This window comes from Pristiophorus japonicus, chromosome 1, assembly GCF_044704955.1.
Source record: "Pristiophorus japonicus isolate sPriJap1 chromosome 1, sPriJap1.hap1, whole genome shotgun sequence".
Classification (NCBI taxonomy): Eukaryota; Metazoa; Chordata; class Chondrichthyes; family Pristiophoridae; genus Pristiophorus; species Pristiophorus japonicus.
The window spans coordinates 253,381,735-253,404,318 of record NC_091977.1 but is presented as its reverse complement, the minus strand read 5'-3'; the positions used below and the strand labels follow the sequence as shown (position 1 = coordinate 253,404,318).

The window sequence follows — 22,584 nt, the reverse complement described above, 5'->3', positions numbered from 1 at the left end:
AGCGAAGGTAGCCTCTTCGAAACAGAAAACAAGTGGTAAAGTTAAATTTGTAAATATGGAAAAAAAAAGTTTATATCCTGTGTTATGTATAACATGAAAGTTAAGTATGATGTTTGTTATACTAACTTCTTCATTAAGGAGGGAGAAGTGTAATGTCTGTAAACTTGTAATGTTTGTAGCCCCACACTGTGGATGTGGACGTATTGTGTACTGCAGCTGCAGAGTTAATAATAAACAGAACCAGGCCGATTCCGGAGGCTTCCGAGAGAGCTGCCTGCCATGTTGGAAGCTGTGTGTGCTTGTGCTTTGTGAATATATCACAAATACCATGTGCTTTAATTTTGCACACCAATCTCTTGTGGGTATGAGAGCTTATATGGGTATGTGAGTTTATCTGGAGGGAGAGATTAAGGAAGGTCAAGGATGGCAGTGAACACAGAGGAGAAGAGACAATGATGAGCTAAGATGGAGGTTGAAATCACCAATGATGAGAAGTCACTCAGTACAAAAGCCGAGGGAGGAAAGCAGTGAAGACATCTAGATGAGAAACTTGGCATGGTACTGGAGTGTGCGGTAGAGTAGGGGGTTCTCAAATGGGAGTCTGCAAAAAGGCTTCAAGGGGTTTTGTGATAAATAACCTCCGGATTAAAAAAAAAATCAGATTTAAAAAAGACAAGAAAAACACACCATCGCGTAAAGGTGGGATCGAGCGGATCAAACGGGAAGCACGGGCCCCACTGCACCCATCGTTCCCGGAATCCTCTCCCTGCCATACGTCACCAGCGGCAAGCATAACCTGTTCAGTTCCAGTACCCCGCAACTATTGAAATCAGTCAATGGCGACTCCGCGAGCATGTGCGCACGGCGGCTCCATTTCAGATTTCAATGTTTTTATGCCTAGATTTGTTATTCGTGTGGTCGCAATTGTCAATCAAATGAAGAAGGGGCAAGCAAATAGGCTGCAGCTGCAAGGAGGAAAGGAGCTGCTGGGGTCAAACAGTAAGACCCTGCCTTCATGGCGGCAGAAGAGCAGAATGTGTCAACATTAGGAAACTATTGGGATTGACGTTTATTACCAGCAAAACTAAAGCAGTTTGCAAACTCATTTAAATATTCTGCAGTGTCTAATTTCCCCCCGTTTTCTCTGTTGTCTTCAAAGTGTGGACTCACACTGTAGTATAGTTACAATGGTGTTGACTGCCCTTTGGTGCCCAACCTCATTCATGCTTCACCTGCAGGCCGCTACCTTCTGTGTTATTAGTATTGCTCTACTAAGGAGGGCATCACAGGCAGACCTGATTTTTCACTCCCAATGTTGGCCTCTAGCTTGTATGCCAACCTTCCTGGATTGTCCAGGAGTCGCCAGGAATAAAGCATTAATCTGGACACTGCTGCGAGCAATTTGGGAGAAAAATCCTCCGGGCCTGAAAAATAGTGTTTTTTTCCGTTTTAATTGTACACTTTTGTTTATTACTTATAAAAATGTTGGAGATGGAGGGGAGGGGGGGGTCGGCGGGGAGACAATTTGACGGATAATAATCAAAGAACCGGGACTGATTTTGAGCTCATCCAGTACTGGATGTCAGGCAACTTAGAGACAGTGGAAGGATTGAGATAAAGTGGTAGTGAGGTAGAGCTGAGTTTTGTCAATGTACATGTAGAAACTGATATGGTTTCGGAAGATGTCGCCGAGGGGCAACATGTAGATGTGAAATAGGAGGGGGTTTCTGCCTCTACCACCCTTTCAGGCAGTGAGTTCCCAACCACCACCACCCTCTGGGTGAAGAAATTTCCCCTCAAATCACCTTTAAACCACCTACCAATTATTTAAATCTATGGCTCCTGGTTATGGATCTCAATGCTAAGGCAAATAGATCCTTCCTATCCATTCCATCTAGGCCCCTCATAATTTTATACACCTCAATTAAATCTCACGTCAGCCTCCTCTGTTCCAAAGAAAACAACCCCAGCCTATGCAATCTTTCCTCATGGCTAAAATTCTCCAGCCCAGGCAACATCCTCGTTCGTTAAGATGGAGAGTGACACAGTTAATTCAGAGACTATGGTCCTGAACTTAAAGAAAGGTAACTTCGATGGTATGAGACGTGAATTGGCTAAGATAGACTGGCAAATTATACTTAAAGGGTTGACACTAGATAGGCAATGGCAAACATTTAAAGATCACATGGATAAACTTCAACAATCCCTGTCTGGTGTAAAAATAAAACGGGGAAGGTGGCTCAACCGTGGCTTACAAGGGATCTTAGGGATAGTGTTAAATCCAAGGAAGAGGCATATAAATTGACCAGAAAAGGCAGAAAACCTGACGACTGGGAGAAATTTAGAATTCAGCAGAGGAGGACAAAGGGTTTAATTAGGAGGGGGAAAATAGAGTATGCGAGTAAGCTTGCAGGGAACATAAAAACTGACTGCAAAAGCTTATATAGATATGTGAAGAGAAAAAGATTAGTGAAGATAAATGTAGGTCCCTTGCAGTCAGAATCAGGTGCATTTATAATGGAGAACAAAGAAATGGCAGACCAATTGAATAAATACTTCGGTTCTGTCTTCACGAAGGAAGACACAAGTAACCTTCCTGAAATACTAGGGGACCGAGGGTCTAGTGAGAAGGAGGAAATGAAGGAAATCCTTATTAATCAGGAAATTGTGTTAGGGAAATTGATGTGATTGAAGGCCAATAAATCCCCAGGGCCTGATAGTCTGCATCCCAGAGTACTTTAGGAAGTGGCCCTAGAAATAGTGGATGCATTGGTGGTCATTTTCCAACATTCTATAGACTCTGGATCAGTTCCTATGGACTGGAGGGTAGCTAATGTAACACCACTGTTTAAAAAAGGAGGGAGAGGGAAAATGGGTAATTATAGACTGGTTAGCCTGACATCGGTAGTGAGGAAAATGTTGGAATCAATTATTAAAGATGTAATAGCAGCGCATTTGGAAAGCAGTGACAAGATCGGTCCAAGTCAGCATGGATTTATGAAAGGGAAATCATGCTTGATAAATCTTCTATAATTTTTTGAGGATGTAACTAGTAGAGTGGATAAGGGAGAACCAGTGGATGTGGTGTATTTGTACTTTCAAAAGGCTTTTGACAAGGTCACGCACAAGAGATTAGTGTGTAAAATTAAAGCACATGGTATTGGGGGTAATGTATTGACATGGATAGAGAGCTGGTTGGCAGACAGGAAGCAAAGAGTAGGAATAAACGGGTCCTTTTCAGAATGGCAGACAGTGACTAGTGGGGTACCACAGAGTTCAGTGCTGGGACCCCAGCTATTTACATTATACATTAATGATTTAGACGAAGGAATTGAATGTAATTATCTCCAAGTTTGCAGATAACACTAAGCTGGGTAGTAGTGTGAGCTGTGAGGAGGAAGTTAATAGGTTGCAGGGTGACTTGGACAGGTTAGGTGAGTGGGCAAATACATGGCAGATGCAGTATAATATGGATAAATGTGAGGTTATCCACTTTGGTGACAAAAACAGGAAGGCAGAATATTATCTGAATGGTGACAGATTAGGAAAAGGGGAGGTGCAACAAGACCTGGGTGTCATGGTACATCAGTCATTGAAAGTTGGCATGCAGGTACAGCAGGCGGTGAAGAAGGCAAATGGCATGTTGGCCTTCATAGTGAGAGGATTTGAGTATAGGAGCAGGGAGGTCTTACTGCAGTTGTACAGGGCCTTGGTGAGGCCACACCTTGAATATTGTGCACAGTTTTGGTCTCCTAATCTGAGGAAGGACATTCTTGCTAATGAGGGAGTGAAGCGAAGGTTCACCAGACTGATTTCTGGGATGGCAGGACTTGCATATGAAGAAAGACTGGATCGACAAGGCTTATATTCACTAGAATTTAGAAGAATGAGAGGGGACCTCATAGAGACACACAAAATTCTGATGGGATTGGACAGGTTAGATGCAGGAATAATGTTCCCGATGTTGAGGAAGTCCAGAACCAGGGGTCACAGTCTAAGGATCAGGGGTAAGCCATTTCGGACTGAGATGAGGAGAAACTTCTTCAGAGAATTGTGAATCTGTGGAATGCTCTACTTCAGAAAGTTGTTAAGACCAGTTTGTTAGATATATTTAAGAGGGAGTTAGATGTGGCCTTTATGGCTAAAGGGACCAAGGGATGTGGAGAAAAAGCAGGAATGGGGTACTGAAGTTGCATGATTAGCCATGATCATATTAATGGTGGTGCAGGCTCAAAAGGCTGAATGGCATACTCCTGCACCTATTTTCTATATTTCTCTGTTTCTATGTTAATCTCCTCTGTACACTCTCTAGTGCAATCACATCTTTCCTGTAATGTGGTGACCAGAATTGCAAGCAGTACTCTAGCTGCGGCCTAACTTGTGTTTTATACAGTTCAAGCATAACCTCCCTGCTCTTATATTCTATGCCTCGGCTAATAAAGGAAAGTATCCCATATTCCTTCTTAACTACCTTATCTACCTGGCCTGCTACCTTCAGGAGTCTGTGGACATGCACTGCAAGGTCTCTCTGTTCCACTACGCTTCTCAATATCCTACCATTTATTGCGTATTCCCTTACCTTGTTAGCCTTCCTCAACCGAACAAAAGAATTGCATGGAAAGCCCACAGCTCTTATATTAATTTTGGAGATTCCAAAGCTGGGTTTCTCTTGAAGATTAAACAGATTATTTTTAGTGTCAGGCAAATTATCTTTTCAACACAGATAGCAGGCACTCAGCTGTCTGTTAAGTCTTTTTCTCTTCAGAATATCTGATATAAATTCAATTAACATTTCAAACCAGTGGCTCAGTTGGTAGCACCCTTGGCTCGGAGTCAGAAAGTTGAGGGTACAATTCCCACTCCAGAGACTTGAGCACAAAAATCTAGGCTGACATTCCACTGCAGTACTGAGGGAGTACTGCACTGTTGGAGGTGCCGTCTTTTGGTTCAAATATGAAGCCTGCTCTCCGGTGGACGTAAAAGATCCTATTTCAAACTATTTTTTTAAAAAAGCAGGCGAGTTATCCCCAGTGTTCTGGTCAATATTTATCCCTCAATCAACATCACTAAAACAGATTATCTGGTCATTATCACATTGTTGTTTGTGGGAACTTGCTGTGCGCAAATTGGCTGCCGCGTTTCCTACATTACAACAGTGATTACACTCCAAAAAGTACTTCATTGGCTGTAAAGTGCTTTGGGACGACCAATAGTCGTGAAAGTGCTATATAAATGCAAGTCCTTCTTTCTTTCAAGCACGAGGTAATTTCTTAATTCTTAAAACTAGCTTAAGAATATATATCACAATGTCATAATGAGGAACTGGCTCAGCCAAAGGACCCTCCTGGAAATGAGGACATTTCAAGAGAGTTTTCAAGGTTGATTCTCCTGACACCAAGATGTGGAAGAGAAACAAAGACTCAGCTAGTCAACCAAAGTCAATTTTAAATTGACATGCATCTATTTAAAGTACGAGTGAAAGTAACCCTTTACAAAAAGTTCCCCTTTTTAGGCATGATGGAGCTCTACTTCCACCATTTGACTTCTTACATCCTCTTCTCTTCTCATCACCCCATCCCCACCCCAATGTCATATCAACCTTGTTAGTCTCCCTGGCAAATACTGTGGCAAAGTAACTATTCAATATTTCTGCCGTTTCACTACCTGTGAGATTATCTTGTGCATCCATTAGTGGCCCTACCTCTACCTTAATTTTCCTTTTGTTTTTATATTTGTTTATAGAATACTTTACTATTTCTTTTTGTGATCACGATTACCTGCTCTGGTTAACTTCCCATTATTAGATCCAGCATTGATTCCGCTTTTCCCCAAGCTCGCTCTCTCCTGCTTTAAAATGCTCCTTAAAACCGACCTCTTCGACCATGGTCACCCGTCTTATTGGGGGGAAAATTGCAGTCAGAGGCTTCCTTCAGACAAATGCCTCCGACCCGAAAAAAAATTACGAAAACACCCGGTGGTCACGGAGGCGTCTTCGATTGCGGTCGGAGGCCTTCATTCAAAGCGCAGCATACAGGGAGAGGACATCCTCGCATGTAGGGAAATGCTGGAGTCATGTGGGCCTGGACCCAATCACTGTCTAATATTCTCTGATAAAAATGGGATCTCCGTTTATACGGACTCCCATTACTATCAATGAGAAAATCCTTCTAAAACAAGAAAAACAGCATAATAAATTAAAAAAACACCTCACATATTTAAAATTAACTGAAATTAAATGTAACGAAATGTTTTAGAAAAAAAAATATTTGGGGGAATAAATAATAAATAATAAAGGGTTAAAAATAACTTACGTTAATGCGCAGGGTTTTTAAACATAAACATAAAAATTAAATTATATCATTCATTTTTATATGTTTTAAAACTCTTACGCTGGTAAAAGTAAGATAGGCATAAAAGTTTGAAGGACATTCGCTGGGCATGAATTGGGCAAATAGCCCAATCTCTCCCACGCGAATGTCCTTCTCTCGGGGATGCGGAGGATCTGTCAAGAGAAATCTTGACAGATTGGAAAAGCTGGTTTTCGGCGCATGTGCATCGCGCCCTGAAAACCGGCTTGTGCGAGGTCTCGCCAGGTCCGTGTGCACTTTGTACGTACCCTGCAAGGCCGCAATTTTCAGCCCAATATTTCATGTGGTCCGATTTCAAATTTTGCCTGGTAATGTTCCTGTGAAGCATCTTGGGACACTTTTATTACATTACAGGCTATTTAAATGCAATACCCTTGTTAGCGTGATCAATACTATCTTATCCTTTATCCCAATCCGTATGGATTTAAAAGCACTGCACCCGACAAGTAAAGTCCTTTACCACTGACATATTCCTCCTGCAACCATCACGCCCTGTATGCTATGCTTGTGTTTCGTACACTGTGCAGCACAGGCTGTGGTGCTGTACATTTGCCCATCGGATGAACTGCCTGGTAACAGTGGTTGGCAATTTGGCAAGGAGTTTGAAGCCTGCTGTCCCTTTGTACACAATGACAGTTCAAGACTTAAGCACTTAAAATTATTTTTATAGCACTATAGATTTGTGACAATGCCACTCAGGAAGGGATAGAATTAGGGAAATACATTAATGTGATACCTCAAAGGGCACAATTTTAAATGTTTCCAGGTGTAATAGCTCTCTCCCTATGGTAAATAGCCCATTAACATTCACAATCTAGCACGCACATGAAGAATGGCCACATCTTTGAGATATTGGGGGACACCAATACTTTCAGGAGAGAAGACAGAAACTGAAATTAAAATCTTTCTTTAAAAAAAAAAATGAATAAGCACACACACCAGTAGCAAGTTCTTAAACTACCCCAACACTGATCTCATAAGAACATACAAAATAGGAGCAGGGGTAGGCCATTTGGCCCCTCGAGCCTGCTCCACCATTGAATAAGATCATGGCTGATCCGATCATGGATTCAGCTCCACCCCACTGCCCGCTCCCGATGACCCTTTATTCTCTTATCGCTCAAAATTCTGTCTATCTCTGCCTTTATATATATATATTGTAGATTGTAATATATTCAATGCCCTAGCCTCTACAGCTCTCTAGGACAGAGAATTCCATAGATTTACAACCGTCTGGGAGAAAAAATTCCTCCTCATTTCAGTTTTAAATAGGCGGCCTCTTATTCTGAGACGATGTCCCCTAGTTTTAGTTTCCCCTATGAGTGGAAATATCGGTCGCAAGTTTCGGCCTCAATTGCTCCTGATTTTTTGGAGCAACTGGTGTAGAACGGAGTATCTTAGAAATTCAAATTCTCGGCATTTAGTTTGCTCCAGTTCTAGTCAGTTAGAACAGTTTCACTTTGGAACAGAATTTTTTTTTCAAAAGGGGGCGTGTTCGGCCACTTACGCCTGTTTTCAAAGTTTCGGCAGTGAAAACTTACTCCAAACTAACTTAGAATGGAGTAAGTGAAGATTTTTGTACGCTCGAAAAAACCTTGTCTACACTTTAGAAAATCAGGCGTAGGTTACAAATCAAGCGTCGGGAATGGGGTGGGGAGGGGTTTAAAGGGAAGTTTATAAACATTAAATACTTCAGTTTTACAAATAAAGAGCCATCATCAACAATAAATGATAAAAACATCAATAAATCAACCAGTAAATCAATCAAAAAAAATTAATAAGGAATAATTTTTTTTTTTAAATCAATAAATAAAACATTTTCTACTTACCGACTGCAGCACCGGGAGCCCTCCAACAGTGTGCTGGGATGCCCCCCCCCCAGTGTGTCTCTGTCAGTGTCTCTATCTCTCTGTCTGTCTGTCGGTGTGTCTCTCACTCTCTGTCTGTCAGTGTCTGTGTTTCTGACAGCGAGGGGAGAGGAAGGAGGGGGTAGAGGGAGAAAGGGGGGGGCAGGGGGAGGGGAGGGAGGGAGGCAGAGGGGGAGGAGAAGGGGAAGGGGGGAGGAGAAGGAGAAGGGGAAAGGGGGAAAGGAGAAGGGGGGGGGAAGGAGAGGGGAAGGGGGGAAAGAAGGCGGGTTGGGTCCAGTCCAGGAGGGTCGGGTCGGGTCCGGGGGGGGGGGGGGGGGGGGGGGGGGTGCGGGGAAAGCAGGAGCCGGGTCGGGAGGAAGCAGGAGCTGGGCGTGGGAGGCAGCCTTATGCACGCAGTCCCAGTGAGGCCATTCGGCCAGGGCTAGGGGGCTGCGTGCTTCAGGCCCCTCCCACACAGTTTTGGGCGCCTGGAGCTACTGCACATGCGCGTCCACTGTAACGCGCATGTGCAGAGGTCCCGGCACTTGGGACCTAGCTCCGCCCCGTACAGCTCATGCTGCGCCGCGCCCGGCTCCAGAGGACCTGCAGGGAGCCGGAGAATCTAAGTTTTTTTTAGGCGCACTTTGTGGCGCGAAAAACGGGCGTCCCGGTCGGGGCTGCGCCGTTCTAGGCGCGGCCCGAAACTTGGGCCCATCCTCTCTGTATCAACATTGTCAAGCCCCCTCATTATATGTTTCTGAACTCCAAAGGGTATAGACCCAACCTACTCAACCTATCTTCATAAGTCAACCCCCTTATCTCCAGAATCAAGCTAGTGAACCTTCTCTGAACTGCCTCCAATGCAAGTATATCCTTTCTTAAGTACGGAGACCAAAACTGTATGCAGTACTCTAGGTGTGGCCTCACCAATACCCTGTACAATTGCAGCAGGACTTCTATGCTTTTATACTCTATCCCCTTTGTCTTCCTGATTACTTGCTGTACCTGCATACTAACTTTTTGTGTTTCATGCATGAGGACACCCAGGTCGCTCTATACTGCAGCATTTGGCAATTTTTCTCCATTTGAAAAATAATTTGCTTTTCAGTAGATATCCTCACATTTGCCCACATTATACTCCATCTGCCAACTTTTTGCCCACTCACTTAGCCTGTCTATATCCCTTTGTAGATTTTTTGTGTCCTCCTCACCCATCGTTGTCCCATCAGCAAACTTGGCTACATTACACTCGGTCCCTTCATCAAAGCCATTAATATAGATTGTAAATAGTTGAGGACCGATCCCTGTGGCAACCCACTAGTTACTGTTTGCCAACCGGAAAATGATCCATTTATCCTGACTCTCTGTTAGTTAGCCAATCCTTTAACCGTGCTAATATATTACCCCCAACCCCGTGAACCTTTAACTTGTGCAGTAACCTTTTATGTGGCACCTTATCGAATGCCTTCTGGAAATCCAAATACACCACATCCACTGGTTCCCCCTTATCCACCCTGCTCGTTACATCCTCAAAGAACTCCAGCAAATTTGTTAAACATGATTCCCCTTTCATAAAATAATGCTGACTCTGCTTGATTGAACTATGCTTTTCCAAATGTCCTGCTACTGCTTCCTTAATAATGGACTCCAGCATTTTCCCAATGACAAATGTTAGGCTAACTGGTCTATAGTTTCCGGCTTTCTGTCTGCCTCATTTTTTAAACAGGGGCGTTACATTTGCTGCTTTCCAATCCGCTGGGACCTCCCCAGAATCCAAGGAATTTTGGTAAATTACAACCAATGTATCCACTATCTCTGCAGCCACTTCTTTTAAGACCCTAGGCTGTAAGCCATCAGGTCCAGGGGACTTGTCCATCTTTAGTCCCATTATTTTGCCGAGTACTACTTCTTTAGTGATAGTGATTGTTTTAAGTTCCTCCCTCCCTATAGCCCCTTGATTATCCACTATTGGAATGTTTTTAGTGTCTTCCATCATGAAGACCGATACAAAATATTTGTTCAAAGTCTCTGCCACTTCCCTGTTCCCCATTATTAATTGCCCTGTCTCATCCTCTCAGGGACCTACATTTCATTAGTCACTCTTTTCCTTTTTATATACCTGTAGAAACTCTTACTATCTGTTTTTATATTTCATGCTACTTTACTTTCATAATCTAGCTTCCCTTTCCTGATTTTTTTTTTTAAAGTCGTTCTTTCTTGGCTTTTAAAATTTTCCCAATCTTCTGGCCATTTTGTATGCCATTGTTTTCAATTTAATACCCTCTTTTATTTCCTTAGTTAGCCACAGATGGCTCTCCCATCTCTTAGTCTTTCCTTCTCACTGGAATATATTTTTGTTGAGAGTTAATGAATATCTCCTTAAATGTCCTCTGTCTGCAGCTTTACATTAAGTAACAAGATGATGGAAACTGTACAATTTACTCTGTTAGGATTATACTTTTGTTACAGGTGGTGAATCAAAATCACCACTGTACTCGATCCCAAGTATGAAAACAGTAATCAGTCAGCGGATGCAGATTAACAAATAATTTGCAGCCAAAACAATATAATGAAAGTATTATTTCACTTTGAATGACTTGCATTTGCCAATCTAATAGATGATTAACTCAGTGACAACAAAGAAATGCCAGTGTAAACGGTTCCCTTACAACAAAAAATCATCCAGAAAAAACCCCACAACAGCTTGAGCAAATCTTGCTCCCATTACTAGCAAAACAAATCCTTGTGCTGATGTCTTTGCCTTCTCTCCAAGTGCTCTTATTCCTGTCGGAGCACTCACTCTCACTTGGACCGCTAGTTTGCTGTCATATATTTTTGCTAAGAATTCATAGGATTGGTGACATTTTCACAGAAGTGCCAAACTCCTGAAAAGTACAATTCCTCATGATTCCAAAAAATGGTCAGAACTTTGGAGGAATCTTTCACGCCAGATGACCCAGATTTTTTTAAGCGATTTTAAAATATTTCTGGCATGCAAAATTATATTTATAAAGTCCCAGTGTTTCTAAATAATGTAGTCAGTATTACGACTTCAATGGGACATGGAGCATCTGCACTGTATTTTACATCATAGAGTCAAGTAAAATAATTTCCACTTTTGCTTCTTGCTAGCAACACACCAGGTTTGTCGTGAATATGCAGTCTCCAGAGAATGCAACCTCTACACCAGCAAAGATATGCCGATCCAGATTGACTTGAACAACTTACCACCAACCCGTCTCAAATCTAGAAGGCCATTTTGGACCGTCGCCGAAGCCCTTCAGTGATCTCCCCTCAGCCTTGATGGCTGATGGTGAAATGCTTGGAAGAACTGTGACATACGGAATGGAATCCTTATAGAGGACCCCCCCAGTGCAACCTGAAGGATCAAACCTTCCTTGCAAACAATGGACAACCATCAACTGCCTCAGAACTGTGATGCTGCCACCTTCTCCATAGGTAGAAGATTAAAACATCCCCATCATGCGACTGTGGAGCTCCTAATCAGACCCTGGAGCACATCATTGAGCACTGCCCTCAGAGGAAATTTGCAGGCAGCCTACAAGATATCCATGCTGTTACACCGGAAGCTTTTGCCTGAATATCGGACTTGGTATTGACATTTGATTTGCTTTGCTACTACCATGAAAAACACTATCATAAAAAGTGGAAAGTTTACAATATAGATTCGGATGAAGAAGTCCTCTCCTCTCATTTGACCTCATCCTTTCAGAAAACCAAACACACTCTACCCCACCCATAAAATATGCCTCTCTCCTATTTCTACTTCAGTATGCATCTCTCGCATTGGTCCATGTTGATTGGTATTTGCCGTTGATCAATTTGTGACATGTGCCTCTATGTGATCTAACCTTTTACAACAGAATGGAGCGCAAGAACTTCTTGCCAGCTTATAAATCACAGAATAAACATGAAGCCACCCCCCAGTCGTGCAGTTATAGGGTATTAATGCTCCTCTGATACTGACACTTCTGCATCGACATGAAACGGTTCCAGATGCTCAACAGAAGCCCAGCCATGTTGTGCGGCAATCAGGGCAGGAATGTAACTCCCAGCACACTAAACCAATAGTTGAAAGACAATCTCATTGCTTGGAGTTGCACAAGGTAGGAGTATAATTCCAGCCCAGTGAGAAGCCACCTTTAATAAAATCCCCAATGGACTACTGGACCTACTGGGACCTTGAGAAACTTATTTACTGACAATAATAGTAAGTGAATGCTCTTCTGGCATTAACAATTAGCAGCAGAGGAAGCATTGCAGCTTTGCCACGAAGACGTAGTTGGGAGCATAACTCGGATCTGCTGGGTTCTCTACAGATACGGGTATTGAGACTATTGAAATTATTTATCAAAAAATTTAATTTTTTATTGAGGTTGTTGCGATGAAGGGGCTCATGAATAAAATTGCAATTCAGTACATCTCTATTTATTAAGATTTCTCAATATTGTATAATTATTTGAGGATTCCATAGCGATAGGGGATTCTCTTCATAAATGATTGCAATGGAATCTTCCTTTGTAATTGGAGGACCGGGCCCACATGATCCCAGGGACACTTCTGAAGCGCCTGTGTCCCTGGGATCTGTAAGAGAAATTTGGCATTAGGGGTACCAGCGGGACAAGGGTTAAAGTGCTGGTTCCTGCAATGGCCCATAAGGAGGTAAAAGGCCTCTCTTCGGCCTTGTACCAAGGCTCCAGAAGTTATCAATTCAATAATATTCCAACAGGATACGATGTGAGAACCTAAACAGACATTGGTAAGACCTTGCGAAGAGGCTCGAGGCGACTCACAGGCACCAAGGAAATGTATAACAAATTCCGACCTAATGAAGTCATTCTAGTCACGGCCTAAAGCGGTCACGAGGGTCTTGGCCTGTCAATCCAAAGTAGCACTAATAAGGTAGTCCAATTAGAGAAGTAGCACTGATAAGGTAGTTCAATTAGAAATCTAGGGAGGTCTTGTCCGGGAACAGAGGGGTTTTGAAATGTATAAAAGTTGTATGATTGTGCTGTTCGGGGAGCATCTCCACTCATAGGCGACTGTGATAAGAGGTGTTCCCGGACGATCGTAATAAAGATCGTTATACTTTGCCATCCGTCTCTGTCTGCTAACTTCGAGAATTGCTACGTGAGCTGGGGCGAGCGTCGACCCTCTATATCAGTGGGCCCGCTCGTGGGAGTGGAAGCCTCCCCATCTCCCCCTTACAGGATCCATGGGTCTTTATGCTGCCATCCAGCTGGAGGCCCGAGACCGGAACTCTTCGTACCCTGGGCACCAGGAGGTAATTTCACAAATGTTTCACGGGTTGGAGACGTACTCCACAGGTACACCTCCAACCGCAGTTTCCAGGTCAATATATCTGGAGCACTTGTGCTCCCAGCAGTCAAGGCCGAAATTGCAGAATCAGCATATTACCCTTCTGGGTATCACCAGCCCAAATCCAAGAGCAAGCAACCCAATTCATAAAATCATCCAATCTACTGCAGCTTAAGAGCATCACCATCCCAATTCAGGTGGCTTTTTCAATACAATTATTGTTGTGCCTTTAAAGGTTTACTTCAATAACTACAGTCATAATAGTCCTGAAGATTTCAAACATCCACGCTCTATTTGAGTTCATTGTCTGCAGTAGCTAAGGTTTGTGTTGAACATTGCATTAGTGGTACACAGAGGGGCGGCTCACCAACGACGACCTGTCGGTTCAAGGATAGGTCAAGTGGAAGTTTCCACATTGACCATTCTTACCACATTAAGAAAGAAAAAACAGAGTTTGCCAGAACCACAAGTATATTTGTTCAGGCTAGTATCATTTTAAGGTTTCCTCTTTTTGTCACCCCAATTATGAAAATAAAACATAAGGATTTTCAGAGGTTCTGTGGTTTGCTGAAGTTCAAAAGTAGGTTTATTTCCTTAGTTTGGAGCTTCTGGTGATCCCCAAATATACTGAAAAACTGACAGCTTGAGTATGAGAAATAAACCTAGTCGCAGAGTATACTATGTGAGGATTTCAAATATGAGCCAAATCTACACTTCAGAAATGTTCTTCCAGTAATGCTAGGGCACTGTAAAATTTAATACCAAACTTACTCATTGTTGAAAGCACTCACTAGTTTGGTCACCGCTTTAAATATAAAATAATGATAACATATTATTCAAAGAGGATTACTTATATAACTGATGTTGCAGTGCATACTCTATTTTTATATCTTGTTTTTTCAGCTATTGTCCACTGTTTTAAAATGATGTCTGTTGACCTCCATTCTACAGCCATGACTTATAGTATTTACATTGGATCGGGTACTACATATTTTGCAGGACTGTATCAAAGTGCACAACTTAAAACATTTCATATGCTGTCACTTCAAGCGTTCCCCTTAACCAAACCATATGGTTCCAACCGGGGCTCAGTTGGTTGCAAAAGTGAGGAATTAAACCATGCATCCTAGCAAGGTGTCAAGAGTGACTCCAGGTCTGTGTGGAGTTAGGTTTTCTCAGCTGGAGCGGATAAGGTACAGCTGATAGTGTAACTGTGTTTCAGGAATGGCAAGGATGATAAAAGGTAGCCAAGGGTCTTCACTCTCATCAATACCCCGAGCCCTGCTGGCACCCCAAATGATAGGCTGCGATATCCCACACAGAGGAATAGTCCGACAACACTCCGCCCGCCCACAGGACACTTACCTGATTGGGTCGGCCGCCCGTTTTATACTCCGCCCGATTGTACATGACATCTGGAATGTAAAATCAGGCAAGCAAGTTTAAAACGACACCTCTCCTAGTCAAGGATCATGTAATAATGATCATTTGAGCAGGGTATAGGATAATGCCTAGTATCTAGACTCCTATCTCCTTTCTGGAGAGTTGAGAAGGGAGGAAATTGGCAGGGAAAACAATTATTGAATTGTCACGGCAACCCAGTTCTAACACTGCAGTGTAAACATATCTTTTAACATGGATTTCATTGGTACTATTGTTCTGTGTAATGGTTAATTCAAAAGGCACTAGTTGTCCCTATTACAAATATTCATTTGTGGTTAAATTCAAACTGGAGAGAGAACAAAGTCCTCTTTCCACCATACAACCCGCACTCCCCACAGATACTTGTATGCATTCAATTCTAGAAAAACTAGTACATCATGGTATGAACACGACTGGAAAAAGTTTAGCCCCCAATGTCAGGTGTGAAGGTAAAAGTTTTTAAATACTCAAACCCGACCCCAACTACCTTCAAGTTGCCCACTTTTAATGGAGGCGGGTCTGGCGGGTGGGCAACCATTCCCCTCTCAAGAGGCTGGTCGGACACTGAAATCTTTGAAGGAAGCTGCGTGCCTCCATTTCAACTGGATTTTTATTTTAACACATGGAGGCTGATTTTTCTAGGCCTCGGGAAAACCAGCAATGAAAGGAGATGAGGTGAGCAAAATTCTTCAGGTAAGTGCTTTTATCGCACAGTGAGAGAGTCAGGAGTGCTTTCCCGAGGCCCAACAAGCTTACCTCCATGGACCGGATCCCGCAATCAGCCAACCGCATCTCCACCCCCACCAAACCCACGATGTCCAATTCGCCCTCCCCACCCCCCCACCCCCCCCAACCCATCCCCAGCGATATCTTCCCACCCTCCCCGATGCTCAATTCGCTCCCCATCCCCTGCAATGTCCAACCCCACCCCCATGCCATCTGTCGACCCCCACCCCACCACCATGTCTGATTCGCCTCCAACACCCGCACGATGTCCACGATCTGCCTGCTATCACCTCCCGTACTGTCCGACTCGCCCCCACCCCTTCACGATGCCCGACCTCGCCGCAATCTGGGACGCCCCACTCCCTACGATGCCCAAATAGCCCCCATGATGCCTCCCCTTCCCCAACCCCAGGGGAACCTGCTGAAATTATTTCAAAGATCTCTTGTAGTTAATTTCTATATGGCATTCGGAAACCCCATACTTCCAGGCTTAGATGAAACTACTGGCAGAGCACAACACTGAGCAATCTGACATGCATTACCAGGGTCTTACACCTGCCAAAGCCTACATCTATGTAGATTTGAATTTCGGTTAGAAAAGCTCCTTGAAGATTTCAAAATCATGAGATAATTTCTGATGCAATGAGCGTAAAGGTAGGATGCCCTCCACGCCCCCTCTGAAAACGTGGTAAATGAGCCAAAGGAGGACAACGGAAATGTTATAAGGACACCCTCAAAGCCTCCCTGGTAAAGTACGACATCACCACTGACACCTGGGAGACCCTGGCCAAAGACCGGCCGAGGTGGAGAAAGTACATCCGGGAGGGCGTTGAGCTCTTCGAGTCTCAATGCAAAGAGCATGAAGAGGCCAAACGCGGAAGGAGCGCGCGGCAAACCAGCCCCACCGACCCCTTCCCTCGACGAATGTATGTCCCACCTGTAACAGGGTCTGTGGCTCTCGTATCGGATTGTTCAGCCATCAAAGAACTCACTTTGGGAGTGGAAGCAAGTCTTCCTCGATTCCGAGGGACTGCCTATGATGATGATGATCAAAACGTGGATATCTCCAGACAGTTTGTATGTTGTTGTTCTCCTGATTCCAGGACAATGAATGTGATTATGGGCACTGCAAGTAATGGAGGCCTAAGGCATGTCACACCAGAGGCACTCAGCGTGTCCCAGTCCGGCCAGCTAAAGCGGAGAATGCTTCGAACCTACCCTGGAATCTAGCGCCCCATCTTCACCCAAGATCCATTGGGACAACAAAAAATATTTAAATCAGGAGACCTGCCCACAATTTACCAGGAGCACCTGAACAGCGCTCTAGCTGCCCAGCGCCAATGTAGCATGGGCGCTGCGGGGGAGTCACACGTAAAATGATTATTTTTATCCTGCTAGTCTTCTCCATTCCCTCCCCATTTAATTTCCGCTCTCCTCAGCAAGAGAAATGATCAGCACTCCAAAGCCCAGCCCCTACTCCCAATACATCATATTCCAATAAATATTCCAATGCGTTGACTTCATGACATTGGTTGAGAGCAGCTCATTCCTTCCCAGACACATGGACAGCCAGAACAACGCAAGCACTGCATGGGGTCAATTAAAAGGCCCTATGGCTAGTGGAAGTCAATTTTAAATTCACATTATTCCATCTAAAGTCATATCAGCATGATACCAGGAGGTACTTTGTCGTTGTTGACATGATGGAGCTCTGCATCCATCCCACATATTCCAAAAATACTATTTCAACACAGAAACCATCATATTCCATAGAATATTTATCTACACTTATCTTTACAATATATTATTCAAGTCAATGTGTAGCTTCTCTCAAAGCTATTCAAACAATATAATCCATCCATAGCCAACATTGGTTATTCTAACCTCATATAGATCATTGGTGAGGCCACATGTGGAATAATGTTCATAATTTTGATCACTCTACCTTCAAAAGGACGTTAATGAGAGCTCAGACAGGGTCTGGGTGATTCTGGGATTTAGAGCTTCAAACTAGGAGAAAACTTGTAGGAATGTACTAGTTTTTAAAATTGGAGAAAAAAATCCAGGTGGAAAAACAGAAGATTCAGGTGAAAATATGATGAGAAGCAGTAATGATGTCAATCAAAGTAGGCTATTACATTTGTACTGTGAGCAAAGGACGAGAGGGCATAAATTTCAACTTCGTAAAACTCACAGAAGTCGGTCATAATGGGGGCGGAAGTGCAGCGATGAGCAGAAGTTCGGTAAATAGAGGGCCGGAAGTGGGGGGGGTGGCAGGCGGAGTGCCCGCCGCTGTCTGTCATCAGTTTAGCACTGAGCGTAGCAGGGGAGAGCCACTGTGAGCTCTGCAATTCTTTAAGTTAGGTCCACTGCGCCACCAGGGAGGGTTTCGGCCGGGCCAATGGCCTGGCACCCAAGACGGCCCAGCCAAACCTGGGGCCATAACCGTCGACCAGACCTGACAGTCGGCCGACAAAAAAAATAATAAGGTGGCGGCCATGGCAGTAGGTCCTTCGCTCTAATGGCAGCTGCAACGCCATGTTACAAGCATTGCAAGCACAGTGCATCGACAGAAAAAGCGGTCAGTAGCAAGCGCGGAATTTCGCGTTCGGAGTGGCACATCGGTGTTGCACGCGCTTATGATGCACTTAGGATGAATCGGCAGCAACGGAGCGGTAGTGGGGGGCGGGGGGACGGCGGAACGGGTCACTGCCGAGATAACGCAGGAGGCCAATTTTTAAAATGCCGGCCATTCCACGAACAATCGGCAGCCATGCCACTCCGCCATGTGGCCGCCAATTTTCGGCGCTAACAGGCCTTAAGGAAAGGGGCAATTTCAGTCCCCACATCTCTTCCATTCCCCAACACCCAGAGTAGTTAATATCTGGAACAGAATCCCAGCAAAACCAGTTGGGTGGAGTTCATTCACTTTTTAAAAATACACTGGATTTTCATCTGATTGGGAACAGGACTAGAGATTAATAAGGAGCGGTACAGACCAAGATGATCAAATACTCTTGTTCTAATCTTTAAGATCACATTGCTCATTTTGCTCCATCACTATTGACAATAGTTAATAATACTCGCTCAATTTAAGCGCTGACTAACAATTTTATTTTAGTAAATCACTGTGCTTTTTTAATTAAAACCAGTTACAGCTAAAGACACAAGTAAAATAAATGCACTTCTTAAACTCCGTGCATGTACTCCTCAACTGTGTGAAGGTTTAATATGTAGCCAACCTCTGCCACGTCATATAGAACATTTTTCACAACACACACACACACAGGCACCAGAGGTTAGCAGATGAAATAAAACCTCCTTGCTGTGCTGACACTCAATGTCAAATGATGAGAGAAAGAATAAAACTGAATCTATCTCAAACCGCTTTTATTGGTGGTGGTGGTGGGGAGGAGAGAAAAGAAGGAAGCAACATTAAGAAGTGATGTGAATTATACATGAGCAACATGTAATGGATTCAAAGCAATATTTCCACCAAGATCACGGTACATTGTGCAAAATGTGCATTGCTTCATGGGACAGGTGTGTATACAGTAGAAACAGCATTACGTGCCCTACCTGAATGTGGGATTTCCGAGTTCTGTGGCAGTCGGCCTGGGTCAGCAATGGAGGCTCTCACCAGAGATGTTATACAGAAGAACGACACCAAGTAATAAGCTAAAAAAAAGACACCCGTTTTAAAATTGTTGAGTAAAATGCCATTTTAATTTTATTAGCAGGATATTTTAGCTTTGAGATGGTTGCATCCCTATTATAAGTACAGCTCTTCCCACTGACAATCACACCCATTTTTTTTCAAAATAAGATCCAAAAGCATGAGGCTCAATTTGCCCCAGTTATCTGAGCCATTTTTTGACGCGCGACGTTTTTTGATGTAAATTAAAATATCCAAAGTTTCTGCACCAGCGTAACTCAGTTAGTTACGATTTTTTTAGGTCCATTTTTTTTTTGCGTCATAGCGGGTGTAACCTGATGTAAGCTACAGCTTTTTCAGAATTAGTAGGGGTGGGTTGGGGTGGAAGCCGAACTGAAGGGATGAGAACCCTTAGATATACAGCAGATTAAAAAAAACCCGAATGGGTGGGGGCGGCGTGGACACTGAGCCCGAGTATGGGTGAGGGAGCGATTCTGACGGCCGACCCTTGAGCCCGGTGAGGAGCTGGGGTGGTACTTTGAAAAACATCAAAAATTAAAGAATTGCATTAGACTTTGTTGCCCCAAATGTCTTCATTGAATGCCTAGCTTCCCATTCTAAGCAAGCCTATTGCGCATGCGCAGACCAGGATGTGGTCCATACAGGGCGTCAACCTTGGAGAGAGAGAGAGAGAGAGAGAGAGAGGAAAGAAGGTGTGCGTCCTTTGTCCTGCTGTTTTGAGCTTCTTGTAAAGCTACAATTTAATTATGGGGGCAATATCGACAAGGCCATACCTCGTGCAAGCAATCTGCATGAAGGTGCTGCGGAGGAGACGATTGATTAGACATCATCGCATGAGGAACCTCAGAGCACGTGGAATGATGGGCAGGAGGCCTCATCCACATCGGGTATATCGAGATAGGCGTTTGTACCTGCACCCGAGTGATGCAGACTGTGTGAGAAGGCTGCGGTTCTGCAAATAATTTGTAACTGAGATCAGTGAGTTTGTAAAAGCAGACCTGCACCCTAGAAGTGCCAGGAGGACTGCTTTGTCAGTTGAAGTAAAGGTTACAGCTGCACTTTCATTTTATGCATCTGGATCATTCCAGGCCACAACTGGGGATGTGTGCACCATTTCTCAACACGCAACACATATCTGCATTCGGCAGGTGACTGCTGCCCGGAGGAACGACTACATAAAGTTCCCCATGACTGCCCAGGCAATGCATGACAGGGCTGTGGGCTTCTCCAAGATTGCTGGCTTCCCAAAGATATATCATAGGCAGTCCCTTGGAGTCGAGGAAGACTTGCTTCCACTCTTAACATGAGTCCTTAGGTGGCTAAACAGTCCAATACGAGAACCACAGTCTCTGTCACAGGTGGGGCAGATAGTCGCTGAGGGAAGGGGTGGGTGGGACTGGTTTGCCGCGCATTCTTTCCGCTGCCTGCGCTTGGCGACGAGACTCGAGATGTTCAGCGCCCTCCCAGATGCACCTCCTCCACTTAGGGCAGAGTGGGAATGTTGCACTTTTTCAGGGAGGTTTTGAGGGTGTCCTTGTAACGTTTCCGCTGCCCACCTTTGGCTCGTTTGCCGTGAAGGAGTTCCGAGTAGAGCGCTTGCTTTGGGAGTCTCGTGTCTGGCATGTGAACTATGTGGCCTGCCCAACAAAGCTGATCAAGTGTGGTCAGTATTTCGATGCTGGGGATGTTGGTGCGTCTGTACTCCCAGGGGATTTGTAGGATCTTGCGGAGACATCGTTGGTAATATTTCTCCAGCGACTTGAGGTGCCTACTCTACATTGTCCATGTTTCTGAGCCATACAGAAGGGCGGGTATTACTACAGCCCTGTAGACCATGAGCTTGGTGGCAGTTTTGAGGGCCTGGTCTTCAAATATTCTTTTCCTCAGGCGGCCGAAGGCTGCACTGGCGCACTGGAGGCGGTGTTAGATCTCGTCGTCAATGCCTGCTCTTGTTGATAGGAGGCTCCCGAGGTATGGGAAAGTGGTCCACATTGTCCAGGGCCGCGATGTGTATCTTGATGACTGGGGGACAGTGCTGTGTGGTGAGGACAGGCTGGTGGAGGACCTTTGTCTTGCTGATGTTTAGCATAAGGCCCATGCTTTTGTACGCCTCAGTGAATACGTCAACTATGTCCTGGAGTTCAGCCTCTGTAAGTGCACAGACACAGGCGTCGTCCGCGTACTGTAGCTCGACGACAGAGGTTGGGGTGGTCTTAGAACTGGCCTGGAGATGAACAGGTTCCCACTGGATCTGTAGTTTAGTTCCACTCCAGCGGGGAGCTTGTTGACTGTGAGGTGGAGCATGGCAGCGAGGAAGATTAAGAGGGTTGGGGCGATGACGCGGCCCTGTTTGACCCCGGACTGGACGTGGATTGGGTCTGTAATGGATCCATTGGTAAGGATCACAGCCTGCATGTTGTTGTGGAGCAGGCGGAGGATGGTGACAAAATTTTGGGGGCATCCGAAATGGAGGAGGACGTTCCATAGACCCTCGCGGTTGACAGTGTCAAAGGCCTTTGTAAGGTCGAAGAAGGCCATGTCCCAAAGGTATAGGGCTGCATTGATTGTACCCACATCATCTTGCGAGCACCTTTGGAGGATTCCAAGATGTACAGGAATAGAAAAAGCTTCCACTCTGTGAATGTGCAGCTTGTCTATGACAACATGCATAGCATCACGTCAGTTGATACGAGATACCCTGGGAGCACCCATGATGTGTTATTCCTACGCAATATGCATGCTGCATAACTTAGTCATCATGAGGCAGCAGCAACTGGTAGTAGATGACCCACCTGCGGTGAGAGTGGCTGATGATAATGATGACAAGGAGGAGGAGGAGGAGGAGGACAAGGACGAGGAAGCCATGCTGCCTGAAGGCTCAGCGGCAACTATTCCAAATGGACCATGTTTACTGTTTGGACCTGTTCCGTAATGTTCTGTCGTGTTAATGAAACAAATAATAGAAATGATGATTCTTTAGTTCAAAAAGTTGTGTTAATAATGGAACGAATAATGAAAATGATTCAGTTATAATTTAAAACATGTTTTATTCCAAAGTTTAACACTTGTTTGTATTTAACGTAACTAATAAAAATATTCCTGTATCAAACTTTAAAGTTTTCAGGTAAGATCATTTACAAACCTTAAGATCATTTACCAACTTTTAAACTTGTAAATTTACGTCACTTACCAAATACTTTTAACG

General features: G+C 44.2%; 1 protein-coding gene across 2 annotated transcripts in view; it reads right to left on the bottom strand.

The window, feature by feature from the left end:
- zdhhc21 (zinc finger DHHC-type palmitoyltransferase 21) overlaps nt 1-22,584 on the bottom strand; it is a 170,940-nt gene that overhangs the window by 118,347 nt on the left and 30,009 nt on the right. For both annotated transcript variants that reach the window (XM_070871383.1, XM_070871373.1), the window contains exon 3: nt 19,283-19,381. In XM_070871383.1, coding sequence (XP_070727484.1) covers nt 19,283-19,381 — 99 coding nt within the window. The remainder of the gene's footprint in view (nt 1-19,282; nt 19,382-22,584) is intronic.